General features: G+C 36.9%; 3 protein-coding genes across 3 annotated transcripts; all 3 read right to left on the minus strand.

Annotated features, from left to right (window-relative positions):
• Positions 1–79: 79 nt before the first annotated feature.
• Positions 80–9,160, minus strand: LOC113686277 (dnaJ homolog subfamily C member 3). Its single transcript, XM_027203881.2, has 16 exons — positions 9,006–9,160; positions 8,770–8,883; positions 7,485–7,609; positions 6,584–6,658; positions 5,751–5,789; positions 5,523–5,627; positions 5,174–5,262; positions 4,610–4,702; positions 4,244–4,304; positions 3,730–3,788; positions 3,317–3,422; positions 2,875–2,995; positions 2,418–2,467; positions 2,064–2,146; positions 1,811–1,956; positions 80–1,088 (listed from the first exon to the last, which is right to left on the minus strand). Exons 1-16 carry the CDS (start codon positions 9,073–9,075, stop codon positions 946–948), a joined length of 1,479 nt encoding a protein of 492 aa, XP_027059682.2. The 5' UTR covers positions 9,076–9,160; the 3' UTR covers positions 80–945.
• A 1,015-nt stretch (positions 9,161–10,175) lies between these two features.
• Positions 10,176–13,582, minus strand: LOC113686349 (uncharacterized). The gene has a single exon (XM_027203963.2). The coding sequence runs from the start codon at positions 12,651–12,653 to the stop codon at positions 10,809–10,811; it is 1,845 nt and encodes a 614-aa protein (XP_027059764.2). The 5' UTR covers positions 12,654–13,582; the 3' UTR covers positions 10,176–10,808.
• Positions 13,571–16,280, minus strand: LOC113686333 (alpha-1A adrenergic receptor). Its single transcript, XM_027203943.2, has one exon. It carries the CDS (start codon positions 16,070–16,072, stop codon positions 15,134–15,136), a length of 939 nt encoding a protein of 312 aa, XP_027059744.2. The 5' UTR covers positions 16,073–16,280; the 3' UTR covers positions 13,571–15,133.
• Positions 16,281–16,961: the final 681 nt, after the last annotated feature.

The following is a 16,961-nucleotide window of genomic DNA, read 5'->3' on the forward strand; positions in this document are numbered from 1 at the left end:
GTGATCGTCCTCCAGATGTGGAGCCTGAGTCGCTGATTTCCCAACCTTAACCATGATCAAGGAAAGACACCACAAAAAGTTCATTTCCTGTAATTTAATTCTAAAATACCCGAAACTGTCGATTTTTACAGCTATAAATACACGCACAAGATGATTTTTTTTCCGCACAAGGTGAGGTTATTACAGATATGCTCGACGAAATTTCATCTCTTCGCTTGACTGCGGTCGTTGCTCAAAAACGTATTGACTAACGACGAAAGAAAATGTCAGTGAAGAATAAAAGTCTGTTTCACATCGATTATTACCAGTGTTAAGTGTAATTTTAAATTTGGTGACGTTATCGTCAGTTGCTGAGCAACGGTCAAGATTTTCAAAAATTGTCACTTTGGACCAGTTGAGGCTACCATAAGGATAAAAATGTTTAAAAAATACAGCCCGCTATTCTGGTTTCCAGTCTCCACTTCCAGGCCACACAAAGGTAATAACACTTCTCCTTCAATGTGAAAATCGTAGGAATATCCACATGTTAAATTTAATCATAAAACGAATACAACTATTTCTGTAGAGAATTTCAAAACCTTTCTATACAAATTGGATATGAACCTTAAATGCGAAAAGTTGTACTAAAGTCAGTTCAATATCATCTTAGAAGGACTGCAAAGAAAATGACATTTCATCTGCGCAACCTCAACTTTGGCAAATCACACCAAAGTAGCTGTTCCATTCAGTAATTTCTTAGTCACCATTCACATCGGAGCGAGTTGAATATATCCTAAGAGTGTTATAATTATTACAATTGTGTACAGTTATAATAATTATAATTGCCATAAATAGTAAATCTTCCGCTTTGAAACTTTTTCCTTCGGTTTCCAGTTCAACATGGATTCCACAGTCGCCATAAAGATAGAACTAGTAATTGAACCCACGAAACGCCGGTATGTTGTTCTAGTTGAAATGAAATTTGAACTGAAAACCTTCTCCAAAGCCCCCACCGAAAGGAAATCCGCCCTGTTGCCAATGATGATGACCGCCACCTTGCTGTTCTGGGTCTAACGGGTCTTCACCATTGTCGTATTTTGCGCGTTTTTCTATTTAAAAATGAAGATAAAAAATCGTGAATTCAATTTACCTTCACCTCCCTTTCGTTCCCAGTCAGCGACCTTTGTGACCCCACCCTGTGACTCACCCACACTGATACAACTAAATGAACTAAAAAACTAAGGGGGGGAGGGTAGGGGTAGAGGTCGTTATTAGCAAAGTTTAAAGACCACACTGTTTTCAGTCATCAGTTTTCATCGCAGGGTGGCGACATTATTCATAGCAACATTTCAGACAGCAACATTCGAGGTGGGTACAATCAGGCATGAAAACAACAAAAAAAACGAGCAAAAAAAAAAGAACGGACGAACTAACCACCGGAAGAACGAGAACACGGACGATCACAAACGAACAAAGACGGATCGACGACTGTACGAAGAAACGAAAAAGAGAACACTGAACCAAATGAACAAACAAACGAATATAGTCAAAAAACTTTTTGCTGTGAAAACGAGCAAACCAAATAACAACCAAACGACCGACCAAACCGAAGATAGTACGATCAACCGACCAACTGACCAAACAAACAAACTACAGACCGACCGTAAAAACGAACGAACGGACCGACCGTACGGACAAACGACGGACCGACCGACCGACCATACAAATGACGGAGCCGAACGAATGAATAACGGACGAACCGTTCGAACGGACGAACCGTTCGAACGAACGAAGGGAAGAACAGAGATACAAACGAGGCTATTTTGCTTACCAGGATCTGTGAGGACTTCTTTTGCTGCAGCGATATCGATGAACATTTTCTCAGCTTTTTTCTTGTCGTCTCCTTTGTATTGATCAGGATGCCACTTCACGGCCAGTTTACGATAAGATTTCAAGATTTCTTTCTTCGATGCCGTTCTGAAACCACACAGAACAGAAAAAGATTCACCGAATGTGTTAATTGTTTTTATTACTAGTTCTGAATCGGGCATTCTACCAACTATGTACATAAGAATAGACTTCACCTTTTCAATCCTAGGATCTTGTAATAGTCCCGTTTTTTGGATTGTTTAAGTAATTTCTGTGCTCTGTCCAGTCCCTCTTGAACCTATACTCGGTTTAAATAAAAAAAAAAAAACATCAACCAGCGTCAGGCGCGGGAAAACGCAGCTCACTAAGTCGCGATTTGTTGCAGTTTTGTATCTGATAAAGAAAGTGGCGGGAGTTTCCTAAACCAATCACTGAGCGAAATTATGTAAAACCAATGTAGGCCCCTATTGCTATCGACATTCAACTTAAAATTATTTTATCAGTACTGTTCATTTACGAGACATCCAGGCTAGCCGTTGCAGGCAGAAGAATAACGCTGACCACCTCACCTTGTGTAAATGTTCGTTAATATTCTTTGCCTTCTGATAATCATTTACAGCTGCGGATGAAACCCAGAGGTTGGTAAATAAAATGAACAGACAAACCGTGACAAACTTGGCCTCCCAAAAGCTAGGTATCAGTTTGATGGTTTTCTTCTTTTTTGGCCAATCAAATTGCTCGAAACTTCATGTGAAATGACATTTACTCGAGACATAAAACAAGCCCATGTGACAAGAAACTTAACAGCCTGATATACACCACGTTGCGTGACATTAGACAAGTGCGATATCAAATTATTTTTTCGAACTTTTGGCCTTGACATGACGTGTTTTAACCTGGCCTTGACAAGTAACCAACCAAAGGAAATATGCGAATACCGATGTCACAAACTAAAAACAAATATGAAAAGAAACCTTCGTTACTCTGAACGGTGAATTGGTGGTAAAAAAGACGAGAATTCCATACCGTCATCATACATTTCATTTAGTATATGTGCTTCTGCCCTGTCACACAACGCATCAACGTCATTTTCATCGATCTTCAACGCCTCGTTGCATTCTGTGATGGCATCGGTGGGATTATGAAGCTATAAAGAGAAACAGATATGAAAGAATTCACGTAAAATAAACGAGACGTAACAATGAGCACAAAATGTAAGGACGTAATCTCGACAATATCTTCGTAAAATTTTCCGAAGACCTACCGACTTTTATTATCCAATCAGAAAACAAGGAAAATCTGATCACTCTCGTTCATCGTGTTGCTAAGTCAACACTGCTAATGGCCACTACCTACTGGCCTGGTCCTTACCGAACAGCTTTCTGTTGTGTTTTATTTTTTTTCACAAGATTCTAGCAAACACAGTTCTGTGAATGACGAGAGAGAAAAGGACTTTTGCTGAACGAACCTTGAGGTGACAGTGGCATAGCTGGCGTCTTGCCTTGGCTGCCAGTGAAGGAATTTTAGACTCTGTTTTGAGAGCCTGTTTGAGTTTAGATATTGCTTCTTCATATCTGAAATGTAAAGAAGACAGGAAACTTTATTGAAAAGGGAAAATCATAGAAAGGAAATGCATGAGAATAGTAAAATGAAGAAAACCACAGATGAAAAAAAACCCTCACATAAGAAGGAAACAGGTAGCAAATATTTTCAAGCACGATATTGACAATCCACGAAAATCTTTTACATCCTAAGAGATCTTCCTCCCGTTTTGGTTCATCATTATGGCTCAGATCTTCGCATATCCTTGGAAACAATTGTTCTAGGATTTCCTTCTACCTTTAAGAAATTGTAGAGGGAGTTAAAGACAGAGGTACGTACTCTCCTTTGTTGATCAAATCCTGAGCGGCTTGCATCTGCTTATTCAATTTTTTTAATTTCTGCAAAAGGAAAAAGGGTGCAAAATTTTCATCTGGTTGGCTAACAATTATCCGCTAGCTAATATTAAAGGTAATGCCGTTCTTTTCTACCAAAACCTACTGCTCTGTCGAGTGTTAAGTGTTCATAAGTGTAATTTTGTTGGATCAGTGTAAGGCGGTGTGGGAGACGAGTTCGCCAAATGATTCGCGCGCTGGTCTTCCTATCGAGGAGTCCTGGATCGAGGCCCAGGCGAGCCATGCGGTGTTTTCTTGGCTAGTATTCCCCAGATGATGTTCTTCTTTATTCTCATCACCAATCTCTTTAATTTCAAATGGATATTGTGAGGAGAAATTACGTCTCCATTACTATTGGGAGTGGAAGGGTGGATGCCGAAAAGGAGCTTTAATTCTTGGAAAGGAGCTGGAATTGTAAGGGTCAAATCAATTTGGCAGTGTTATGGAAAGTGCTGTTTTACCTTGTAAAAAGGAAAACAATCTTTGTGATCTTGATCAAGCTTGAGGCACTCGCGAACCTCCCTAAAAGGTAAGGAAAAAATAGTTTGAAGATTGCATATTTACCACAGAGAGGACAATGCAAGGGTTGAATTTTGCAGTGGGGTAACACTAAACTGTCCAAAGCTCTCAGTTCAATTCGTTCCCCTTTTCGTTTAGAATGTTAAAATGCTTAAAAACAACACTGCATTAGAACCGGATACAAGAGACAACTGAAAGTAATCAACAAGAAGGTTTTTAAGATGTGTTTGGTGCAGATTTGTATGATGGGCTAAGGAGGCCGGGCTTCACAGATATTGTGTCAGCTATTGCATCTGTATATAACTTACCTTAATGCATCCTCCAGCTCTCCCATTCCATAATGCAACTCACTGAGTCTAAGATATGCTGCTGTGTTGTCAGGGATCAGTTTAGTAGTTGGCCTGAAATAAAGATGCAAAACGAGAATGAAAATTATTATGGCATTACAGTTGACAAATTATTTTTTGTACTAATCAGGGCAACCTAAATGGTTGCAACTTGAAGTAATGACCTGAAAGAACATTGGCTTCAGATTTTTTGGTTTCTGATGATGATGATGATTTGCACTCAGGTTTTCAAAATGTAGGTCACTGTTACCAACAAAAGTTCATTTCACTCATCACCAGAGTCCAAAAACTGACTGAAAGTGACTTCTTGATGTCCAGATGGAATGGTAACATATTCTCAGATTTTTCAGAATGTCAGTAATCACCTCTGACAACTTTCCTTTTCAGGAAAACCCTGGCCTCATCCAGACAATCACACTGTCTGATGGAACAAGTGCTCTAAGAATTCGATTCTTTCTAGTATACAAATTTGCAACTGAGAAAATGCTAAACATATAATATATGAAAAGCTTGAAAAATACTTACTTAATGTCTGAAATTGCATTAATGTAGTCTCCCATGTTTTCATGACAGTCAGCCCTCATTATTCTTAGTTCAGTATCCCATGGGGCAACCTTAGAGAGAAAAAAAATTGGACATTTGCAGGCTTGACTTGCATTTACTCCATAAAACACAGTGCCATTCATGAAACTCTTCAGCTTCTCTGATACAGTGCTTCTTCAAGGCTATTTTTATTTAATACACACAATTGTTACAAAGTTATAAATGATTAGTAGGTCATAATTAATAGTGACATCAATAATAATATACAAAAAATGCCATAATAAAATAACCATTATTATTGATAATAATTACTATCAATATTTAATAATACCTCTATTGCTCTTCCTAAGAACTCTATAGCAAGTGAATAGTCTCCCATATTTATTGCATTTCTTGCTTCTGAGACATCCTTCCTAATGGGTTCTATAACATTTAACTGGACAATGAAAGAAGAAAAAAGAAATAACAGAAAATAAACCAAAACATATCCAGGAAAAATTTGCTTTCATGAGAAATTTTTTTTGAAATAAGATACTTTTGTTTCAAGTTCACCATTCACCTGTTGCAGTGCTTCAGCATTATCAGGGTTTTTATGTAACTGAAAAAAATATGAAGAAGTAAATATCGATAAGTAAATATCAATTAATTGTCATTGATCATTAAAATTTGTTCTTGGTTTTTACTGAAGGCTATGATTACACCCAGTTCCTCTGAACCTACTGATAAGTACCCGTGATATAAATGCTTATGCAGGAATTCTGTTTAAGAAAAGACCCTATAGAGGATTGTAAATTCCCTAGTCAAAACTGTAACTAAGTTATTGAATGTGATTTATAAAAGCAACAACGATGTGATGATCTTGACACTCTCTATCCCCCTTGGAGTGACCAGAATCTAATTTCTCCTTACAATATCACCCCTGAATCAAACATGTAGGTCACAAGAATAAAGGAAATGATCACCGACTAGAGAAGCTCCTGATTGTTAAACAAATTCTCCTTGTCAGTACCAAGAGAAATGTAAAGATAGCAGTGCAGAGAATATACATACTGATGTTAGGGTGTGAAGGGTTAATTTCTAGGAGCCAATAGGCAACAAAAAGTTATTCTGACTGCACCCATTCATAATTACGTAACCCTTTAGCTCCCATGAGTGATTAAGATAGAATTTCTCCTCACAATATCAATACAATATCAAGCAGACAAGTGATGAGAATGAAGAATAGTATCAATCAGGGGATTACTAAATGATCCAATACCTAATTCTCCAAACTAACATCAAGTGAATTGTATAGCAGACATTAAGGATAAGAACTAATTGGCATTTAGGAATGAAAGGGTAAACTAAAGCTATCATATGTAACAGCAAGTCTGAGTTACTGATTTAACTCACCACTGCCTCATAATCAATGTGTGCTTCATCTAATCTTCCTTGTTTGAGTAAGACATTTCCTCTTTGTAACCGTGCCTGTTTAAAACAAAAATTGTTGCTAATAGCTCCTGATATATTTTACCCAACTCAAGGAAAGAGTAGATAGAAACCACAGTCATTTACATTGTTTTCAATGAACTAAGCTTGAGGTTTGCAATAAAAAGTAAGATGAACTCTGATTCTGATCACTTTTACTTTAATCTGAAAACATCTGCAGGTAACTGATAATAATTTTAGTATCTGCAAATAATTTCACTAGTGTACTAAAAAAAATGGGAAATGAGGGTTGTGGTCATTCTTTTTTCCCAGTTTGCTTTTCCACATAAAAATTAAAGCTAGGCTATCAACTATCAAAGACAGAGGTTGTGTATGATTAAGAACAGGACAGATTGCTTGCATGTTAAGATAAAAAAGGTGAAGTTAAGGTATTCCTGAAGGCTGACTCAGCCTCTTAGGAATACCCTTTTTTTCCACCTGTTAGAGATTACCATTGAAGTAGCCTACTTACAAAATTTTATGATTGGAAAATGTCCTGTTTCCAAAATATATGCAACTGAAGTTTTTTTCAAAGGAGGAATTTAGCAGCAAAATAGAGATACAATGCTGAAGTAAACATGTTTGTGGTTCATATGGTTTGTTCTATGGTGACATTTCTGACAAATCCATTTAATACAAAACAATTCAAAAAGGCTCTCTTGGGTGGGACATTAAAGAAATTCAAACTTGGAGAAAAGATTCTCCCTCCAGCCTCCCTTATAAAAATTCACTCTGCAAGATTCAAGAAATTTAAACAATTTTCCACTGAATGTATACTTAATGAAAAATCTTTCTCCATTATCATATTGTTATTCTGTAAACATACCTGAAAAAAGTCAGGTCTTAGTTCAAGTACCCTGTCCAGATCTGGTAAGGCAGCTTTTGAACGACCCATTGCTAGAAATACTGTTGCTCTTTTAAAATATGTCAAAAAATTGTCAGGATCACCCTCTGAAATAAATAATGAAGAAGACACATTAAGCTCTTCACTCACCAAATTAATTTCTCTCAAAATATCAATACAATTTAACCCTTTCACCCCTAAGAGTGACCAACATCTAATTTCTCCTTACAATATCACCCCTGAATCACACATTAAGGTCATGAGAATAAAGGAAATGATCACCAACTAAAGAAGCTCTTGATTGTTAAACAAATTCTCCTTGCCAGCACCTTAAGAATGTATAATGAACAGTATAGAGAATATGCATACTGATATTAGGGTGTGAAGGATTAACCCAAATAGATGATGAAGAAAAATTTTAATATTGAGAAATCGATAAATATTAAGTAACCAATTCCCAGATCTACAATTATACAATTTGTACAGCATATAGCTTGGAGAAGTGATTTCAAAATTGAGAAACTAATGCAAAAAGGGTGCTCAAATTTTTCCAAACGTTATGTTGGTACTGTATAAATTAAATTATTTGAAGTGTAATTTAAAAAACAAAGCTTGGCACTTTTTGATTGGTCGAATTGTAAATAGCGTTCGCGCAAATTTAATTCGCATCCGGGAAGATGTAAAAAAAGATATTAAGATGAATCGACAGACGCGGGGAAAAACTTTCTTAAGTGAGAGGCAATATAGACCAAAAAGAAAACGTTATAGTCTTTCCGCTTCAAATAAATCTACGTGACATGAAGAGCTGGTAAACACAACAGAGTCTACGTGATTTATTTCGAGATGTTAATTTGATTTGGATGAAATGTTTCTGCTATCGTATTCGTTGGTCCAGCTGGGTTTCACTAACTCCACTCGAATTTGAGATTAAACTTTCTCACTACTAAAGCAATGCCATAAATTTTAAGAAACTTAACAACTGCATTTCTAGGTTATAAAAACAAAACGCGTCGCTACTCAAGCAGGTAACAACACATGAGTTCACCCAAATAAATAACATCGACTGAAGTTCTTAACTTATCTAAAATATTTCGGTGTACCAGTTTGGAGACTCTGAGCTACTGTCAAAAAATTTTAAAGAAATAACACTTAAAAGAGAATCAGACACACCAATAATTTAGAACAAAGATTTTTTTTCTGTAAAACTAAACAACTAATGTTAGAGTGGAAATTAGACGAACGCCGGTTCAAAATAAAAATCACTCACCAACTGCTGCATGATAGTGTGAGAGAGCATCACTTAGTTGTCCAGTGGCAAGCAATCTCTTGCCTTGTTCTAAATGTTGTTCAACTTCTGCTGCCGATAATTTGCTCGAAACTCCTGCAAGATCCGACACACATCATTTCATAAGGCACGTCATCCAAATTCTGTAGTGCGATTCGGCCGAAATCTCCCCTAGTTAACTGTCATAATATTTAATCTGATAATTACACAGGACTCACCGATTATTTTCAGTTCCAAAGTGATTAAAATAATATTCAACGACGAAAAAAGTTGTCCAAAACTACACATATTGAGACTGGCATATATGTATTGCCTTAATTTCTGTTTCCTATGTTTTAAGGAAGTGAACCGCGGTTCACATTCAGTGTTGGCGCACACCGTCGTGGTTGCAGTTGATTGGTCGTCAATACGTTCCCAGACTTCTCTCAGAAGCTAGTGTCACAGTGATGACTGTGTCGATGACTGTATCCTGTAGCATGTGCACTTCATTTCCCTATGAAGATATTTCGCGTGATTTGTTTGGATCCGGTGGGAATACCAAACAGAAACAAAAGGCGAAATACGTGCTTTGCATTGGAATGAAGAGGAAAAGATCAGGGAGTCTGCCAAGCATGGGAAATAATAAAGTGCAAACTACTGAAGTGTAGGGGCTGTCCTGGTGTACCGGTACACGAGGGAATTCCTTTTGTTTTCATAACCATACATGGAGTTATGACGCAGTTCGTTAATGTTTCCTTCTTTTGTGTGCCGGTACACGAAGACACAACCGAAGTGTATTTCTCCAATTTTGTCAAAAGCAACTTTTTGTTTCAATTTGCTGTATTTTCAGTTGAAAAAAGTTTAAAAGCTTTATGGTGAGAACAAATTTAAAGACTAGGCTTGCCCTACATTACACAATCTAAACAGAGAAATGCATAAATCAGAGACTCCAATTCTGAGGAAAAAATTTTCTATGAAGCATTTGAGAAATAAAGCAATAGCCAAGTTTTGTGTAAATTGTAATATGTAAAACTGATGGAAAGGAAGGAACATTTCAGAGGACAAATCTTTCTTTTATTACCAGCATGTCTTTTTTCATCTTAAATTTTTCAACTGTGCATGAAAAATACTTTTCCATCTTAAATTTTCTGGGTGTCAAAACAAAACAGTAAAAAATACATAAATAAGGTAATTTTTTTTTTTTAAAATAGTATCTCTTTATTGCGCCGTACTCTCCAAAGGGAGATGTTAGTCTACTTACATTAAAGTTCAATAATAGAATATGAATAACATAAAACGATAACTTTACCATATCCGAATACAATACGTTGACTGAAAAGCTATTACTGCTAAATTACATTTGTGCATTGAGTCTCAAAGTCTCATAAATAAGGTAATAGTATCAATATATATCCAAATAATTTATATTCACTATTAAATCATGATTACTCATCATTAATCTGAGGTAATGACCCTGCTTCCCCCTGCTTTAGAAAAGTGGTTTCTGCTAATTTAGAGCAAGTACTTGAGTGTTCACTGCCCAACAAAGAAAAAAATAAATATATATTTTTTCTTTGTCGTAACTCTATCAAAGAAATCACTCAAAATACATTGCATAGCTTTCTTAATCCTTTCACTCCCAGAAGTTATCTACATGTAATTTCTCCTTACAATGCCAATATGATATCTTGAAAACAGGATATGAGAACATACAAGCTTAACAGGGAGACAGTGCTATCATGATGTAACACCAAATTCTCCTGTCTTGTTTACAAGGAAATGTAAAGAAGCTCAAAGGGAGAATCACTCACTGGATTCTGGGAGTTAAAGGGTACAAAGTGAGTAAACACCAAAGCTAGATTGCAATCTATGCATAGAAAATGACTTTGTGTTCTACAGTGGCTATAAAGCCAATCAAGAAGCTGGGGGAATGAACAAGTCAAATTAATAAATATGAAATAAAGATTAATGGCATGCAGAAAATTTTCAGTATCTCTTTACACTCAGTTCAAAACAATCTACTTAAATTTAAGAGATTGTAATTAGTTAATCCATCCGTATGAAAAGAACCCATTATTAAGCCAAAATGCACACTCTTCCATGTGATAACCATTGCTATCAAGAACCTTTACACCACTGTCTGTGAACAGAGCAGTACTTTTAGGAAACTTTTTCCAAGGAGCATCTCCTTGATTAAATTCATTGTTAATAAATTTACCGAACTCTCTTCTAAGGTCCTTCATGAAACTAAGGTCTCTGGGTGATGGAGTGTAATGAAATGCAGGAGGGAACCCAAACAGTGCGATAAGATCCCACATGTGAAATGCAAATGTTGCTGGATATCCAAACACATTTATTGGAGATGATGGAGCACTTGTAACCACATATCTATAAACTGGGCTCTTAAAACCTTGAGATGCTTTGGAGGCAAACACATCATTTGGGCAAGAAAGTCGTATATCAGAGGCCATGGATGAATAAGAAAACTGAGGAGAGAGAGTTTCCTTACTAAGCTCACTTTTGTTATACAAGGCAAGAACCATGCTAACATTCTTTCCAATAAAAGGAGCCAACTTTTGCTTTACATAAGTGATGTAGTCTTCACAAGTAGAATTAGAAAAATCCATCACAGGCTTAATATTTATCTCCTGCCCTGTTGTCCCAATAATTAAAGGGACATCATTTGCTTCTCCTTCTACCATGGCAAGAAGAGGAGGCTTGGGAACCACAACATTGTCAACAACAGCAACTGCCCCATTAAACAGGTTTTTTTGTGGCAGATCCATAGAGTCAGACATGCGCCAATATGGGTATACATCCCATGGGATGGCTGCTTCCAGTTTTTCAGTAGTAAGCTGATATAAACAGTCTCTTTCAGCTGCTGAACCGTTTCTTACACAATCACAATTTTTTATGAAAATTTTGTTGTCATCTGCAGCATCTTCCCATGATTTGTTATAAACAGCTGAGGCACTCATGACAATTGCTCGATGGAATAACCCGGCAGCACTAGGGGAGGCAAGCAAAGCCAGTTCAGATGTACCACCAGAGCTTTGTCCAATCAGAGTAACAGATTTTGGATCACCACCAAATTTATGGATGTTAGCCCTCACCCACTTTAAAGCTAATATCTGGTCCATGAAGCCATAGTTTCCTGTACTTTTACTAGGTGATGCCTCTGCTAAGGACTTTAAGGCAAGAAAACCAAATGCATTTAATCTGTAATTGAAAGACACTCCAACAATATTCATCTCTGAAACCATTTCAGGTTGGGGGTGAAGTCCATTCCAATCCCCAGAGGAGTACATCAAAAATCCACCATGAATGTAAACTAGAACAGGGAGAAGTATTCCAGTTGATCTGTGCTTCGGTGTCCATACATTAATAAACAGACAGTCCTCACTGCCTATGACTTTGGTTGGGTCTGGAGTGTGCAGCACATCTTGCTGTGCACACCAACTTCCAAATTCACTTGCATCCAGAGTTCCATTCCAGCACTTATTTACATTCTCGTCACACGAAACCGGAGCTTTCCAGCGTAAATTATCAACGGGCGGTTTTGCATAGGGAATTCCTTTAAACACGACAGCATCACCCTCAAATTTACCGCGTATGACACCAGCTTTGATCGTCACTTTCATATGTTGGTTTTCCTCTAATAAGATCTGTTCGTATTCCTTGACTTTTCGAGAGAAATAATAGTACAGTAAGCCTGAGAGAATGGCAACGAACGCAGCAGCAGTCAATACAAAAGCAACTCTCCTCTTCGTTCTTTGATTTAATAAACACGAGTTAAAACTGTTTCGAATGCTGAGCTGTTCTTCACTTTCGAACTCGAGTTCTTCACGAATTGGAAGGAAAGGCCTTGATTCCTGTGATCGTCCCATTTCTGTGTAAGTTTTCAAAACAAACTGTCTTTTCCACCTTGAAATCACTTCTGGTGCATAATATAGACCATATACTCCGACAAGCTGACGCAATACAAAGCATGGGTATCCACAAATTGATTTACAAGCCTCAACAAAACATTCACCGAAAATACGTCGATCAGAAATCAAAGTCAAACTAACAGGGACCTAACAAGTCACGTGCCTAACAGTAAGGGCTAAAAGTAACTGACTAAGAGGCGGGTAAGTAACGCTAGAAACGGTATTGCGTGACATACAAATTCCCCTTCCCCGTCCGTTACCCTCCTCTCCCGTTCCCTTCGGGAACGACAGAAACAAAACAGTATAATAGATAATTTGATTTCATTAGCTGAGTTAATAATGTAAATTTGCCATCGTAAGGAGTTTCCAACGCTGATGTTGCAGGCGTGAGCCTTTCGTAGTACCACAGTTTCTTTAAACTGACTAACGGAAACTTATACAGCAAATTAGTAAAGAAGGTAACTTCTTTACTAATTTGCTGTATAAGTTTCCGTTTTAAAAACATAGTAGGTTTTGTTTTCAACCAAAATGAAGCATACTTCATACGGTATTCATAAGAGCTGACTTCAATTCCCACACAAAAAAAGTTGCCGACTTTGTGCTTCTTAACAGACCCCAGCTCCTTCTCTAAAAAGCCCCCCCCTCTAGTAAGACTCCGCTTGATTTCCTGAAGAATCGACAAGCTCTGGGGACTTATCAGATCTAGAGAGTTAACAGGAATACGATGTTACAGTTTCCCGCTCTTAAGTGTCGAAATATAATCCCTCCATTCTCAATCATTTTTTCACTCTCAACCTTAAAAGAAAAATGTATTTTTTACAAAATTCGTAGGTAGCTGTAATAAGTTTTAATCCCAATTCATCATTTTCTTCTAGTTTTTTTTTATTGTAGGTTGAAGTGCTTTAATCCATTTCTCTACAAGATATAGGCCTTTTCTTTTTTTTTTCTTTTTTTTCTATATCGTTATACTTACATATGTACTTACTTCTTGCACGATGCTTACCCTGCATTAACTTGCACTACTTACAATACATATATTACGATACAATCACACTAGTCAAATTGAATTACAGTTGATCTATTTACGTTATTGTTTGAATGTTAATTGTTCGAGTCACTAATAAGAATTTTGTTTGTTAATTACACTACATAAGGTATTAATTTTCTAGAATTTAATAGATTATTAAATCAATAGGTAGCGAAAAGAAACAAATCAAAAATACAAAAGTTTAGAAGAAAAAGGACACAATACAATTTTATAAAGACAGAAAAATTTTTCCGTTTGTTCCTGAATTCCTTCTCCTTATTACGAGTGACTGCAATATATTTTTCTAGATTAATTTTTTCGCGCACAAGTGAGACAAAATCATCGAATTGGTACGTTATGGTATTTAAAGCGTTAACATATAAGAAATATTTACCCAAAATAATGAGATGGTTGAGGGCTAAACAGTAGGTGTGACAGCGAATAATTCCGAACATAACCTCTAGTTCTGACAGCAGCAGTTTCGTATTACTAGAGATTGAGTACCGCTTCTGGAATCTATTCCAAAAAGAACTTGCGTGCATGCCGTTTATAAACAAATGCCACAGGGTCTGACACTCAGAAGGACAAAAGGGACAGGAGGGCAGGGAAACTTTTTTCGTTTTGTGTAACAAGCTATTCGTTGGTAAAATTCGGTGAATGATTTTGTATTGGAACATCGTCAATTTAATTTCTCTCGTGGCTTTGAATGGTAGGAGGTAGATTTTAGTCAAGTAACTTTTCTCGACGCCAGACGCTAAAAGTTTTTCCTCAGAAGTTGGTGGCCTAGATCTTCAAGGTTAAGCAGCGTACTGTATATTGTCTTGCATGACAGTGGACAGATTGAGATGGGAGGTGTAACTGGGTCTTTGGAACCTTCTTGCAATACTTTCTAGTTAAATTTTAGGCATTTACGCAGCACAGAGTAAGTCCTGATTGATTGAATTATGAGCGTAAATTTGCATTACATAGCTCTTCAGCTACTTAAGCCACTGAACAATGAACGTTGCTACATAGTGTCCTTCAAATGTATTGTGCATGGTTAGACATGGAGGGAATCATACAGTGACCTCGCTGATTACTATTCCCAAAATACCTATATATTTATCGATGAAAAAGAAAGAGTAATCGAACTTAAAGCTTAAAAATAAATTAAAAAACTCACAGCCTCTCCAATAGGAACTTGTTTCATATAGAGCTTTGTAGTCTGTGTACTAATCTGGAAATAATTTATAAATCATCATGTACATGACGTTTCCAATCGCGAGGTGAGCAACTACGTAAATTTATTGCAACAAGGAATTAGTTTCAACACAAGGAATCAGTTCCAGTTTCACGGTAGTGACTTAAACATCAACATGGCTACCATGCCAAGTGTTCTGGTAACCAGTATGGTCTTTGTGACTTCATGTAATCATGACATTTTCAAGAGAGATCGTAAGGTCCGTTTAGAGTTCTCCCTGAATTCTTTGCTTCTAAAGAAATAAATAACAGGGTTTACTGCAGAGTTTGTCATTCCAAGCGTGACTGCCCATATATAGAAAGAATTCACTTTCTGTTCAAGGTCACTCACGAGAACATACCCGTATGGAACCCAGCTGAGTGTGAATACACCAATCACAACACCGACTGTCCTGGCCGCACGTTTTTCGGATTCCTGTCGTTTTTTCACCATTGCGTTTCTCTTCACGAAAACACGATCTTTACTGAGGGGAGTCGGAGTCGCACGCTGTTTGTTTTCGTTTTCGTGCGGCTGTATAATTGATAACACGCGATTAGACACTTTGAAATGAGCCCTTGCTCGCAGCAGAAGTATTCCATAACTGGTCAATATAACCCCGTAACAACCTGCCAGTCCTATAAGGATTAATATCGAGGACAGCCTAGTGCTCCTTCCTGCAACGTGACCAGCGATTCCTAAGATGCAAGGAATTCCCCATATTACAAATAGAATGGCAAACATCTTTTTCCTTGTTAACATCTGTCTTTCGCTCAACGGCCAGGAGATGGCTAACAAGCGTTCCACACTCATGAAAGCGAGATTCATAAGGGAAGCGCCGCACGTTATATATGCTGCTAAACGAAACGCGTCTCGAATGATTGCTTGACAGACTCCTGTCATACGGCTCAGCGTTAGAATGGCTTCCATGGGTTGGACTACAAGATTAACGAGAAGATCAGCAACAGAGAGGCTGCAAATAAAATAGCACCATGTTTTGTGGAGTCGAGGGCTAAAATACACTGTAAAACATACCAAGATGTTGCCAAGACCTCCAAACAAGGCAGAGAGAACATTAACACTGAACGCAAAAATTCCTTCCAGTTCGCGTATTGCGCAACTTGAGTTGAACATTGTTACCGGAATTCAATTTTGTTCAAAAGTCTCTGACAATTGCTCTGTGTATAATCATGGCTTTTTTTTAACTTCAAGTTATCATGTCAGCTCATTTGTGAAGATGTTCTTGACTCAAAAGGGACCCAATAACTAGCAACGTATACTACATCTCATCGTGATATAAAACAAAAATATTGTTCACATTTAGCAAGCCTGTGAACTAACAAATAAATGCACACAAAAATATATGAAATGTCAAAATGGCAGAGGGTTATTGGTTTATGGAAATTTCGTTAAGAGGATTTCAATTGTCATCTCAAATAATTCCCGAGCTTGATAATGAAGGCACTTTTTAAATGCTAGATTGCACGCACAGGTAGACAAATTCTCTCTCAGGATTCATATAAAATTAATACAGAGTTTTCATTTTATTATTTGAGAAACATGAATTTCACAACGATCGAATTTAAAATTTATAAAATCATAAAAATTCAAGATGTTAAAAAAGAGACGGATTTAGTTTCTTTGTAAACGTTAATCTTTTAAGAGGCAAATATTACTGCTTCAGGAAAGACACATGTTTGTTTTAGTTAATCGTCAGTAGCAAATTGAAGATTGTTTTAATGGTAGAAATGCGATTCTGTCAAATTGTCTCATGATTCATGCATAATTTTTATCTCGATCATTATTCGCTTTGCAATTAACTCAAATTTTCATTTGGAACTAACCCAAGAACAGGTTCTTACGATATTCGTATTATAATAAGCAAATATTTTTTAGCGGCAGTTATAAAAGAATAATTCTTGGTTTCATTTCCTAAAAGCAATTTTTAATATTTAAAATATTTTGATGTTTACATTAATGCTCTAAATATAACTGACTGCCCTTTAGCCCAATTAACAAGAAA

This window comes from Pocillopora damicornis, chromosome 6 (assembly GCF_964200805.1).
Source record: "Pocillopora damicornis chromosome 6, jaPocDami1.2, whole genome shotgun sequence".
Classification (NCBI taxonomy): domain Eukaryota; kingdom Metazoa; phylum Cnidaria; class Anthozoa; order Scleractinia; family Pocilloporidae; genus Pocillopora; species Pocillopora damicornis.

What these genes read in the sequence shown, in the direction of transcription:
- LOC113686277 (XM_027203881.2), bottom strand. Translation starts at nt 9,075, where the DNA reads ATGTGTAGTTTTGGACAACTTTTTTCGTCGTTGAATATTATTTTAATC. An exon ending in ATTGTTTTCCTTTTTACAAG is followed by an intron (nt 3,789 to 4,243) that starts GTAAAACAGCAC and finishes TTCCTTTTGCAG; the next exon opens with AAATTAAAAAAATTGAATAA. An exon ending in AAATGAAATGTATGATGACG is followed by an intron (nt 2,468 to 2,874) that starts GTATGGAATTCT and finishes TTTCATCCGCAG; the next exon opens with CTGTAAATGATTATCAGAAG.
- LOC113686349 (XM_027203963.2), bottom strand. Translation starts at nt 12,653, where the DNA reads ATGGGACGATCACAGGAATCAAGGCCTTTCCTTCCAATTCGTGAAGAA.
- LOC113686333 (XM_027203943.2), bottom strand. Translation starts at nt 16,072, where the DNA reads ATGTTCAACTCAAGTTGCGCAATACGCGAACTGGAAGGAATTTTTGCG.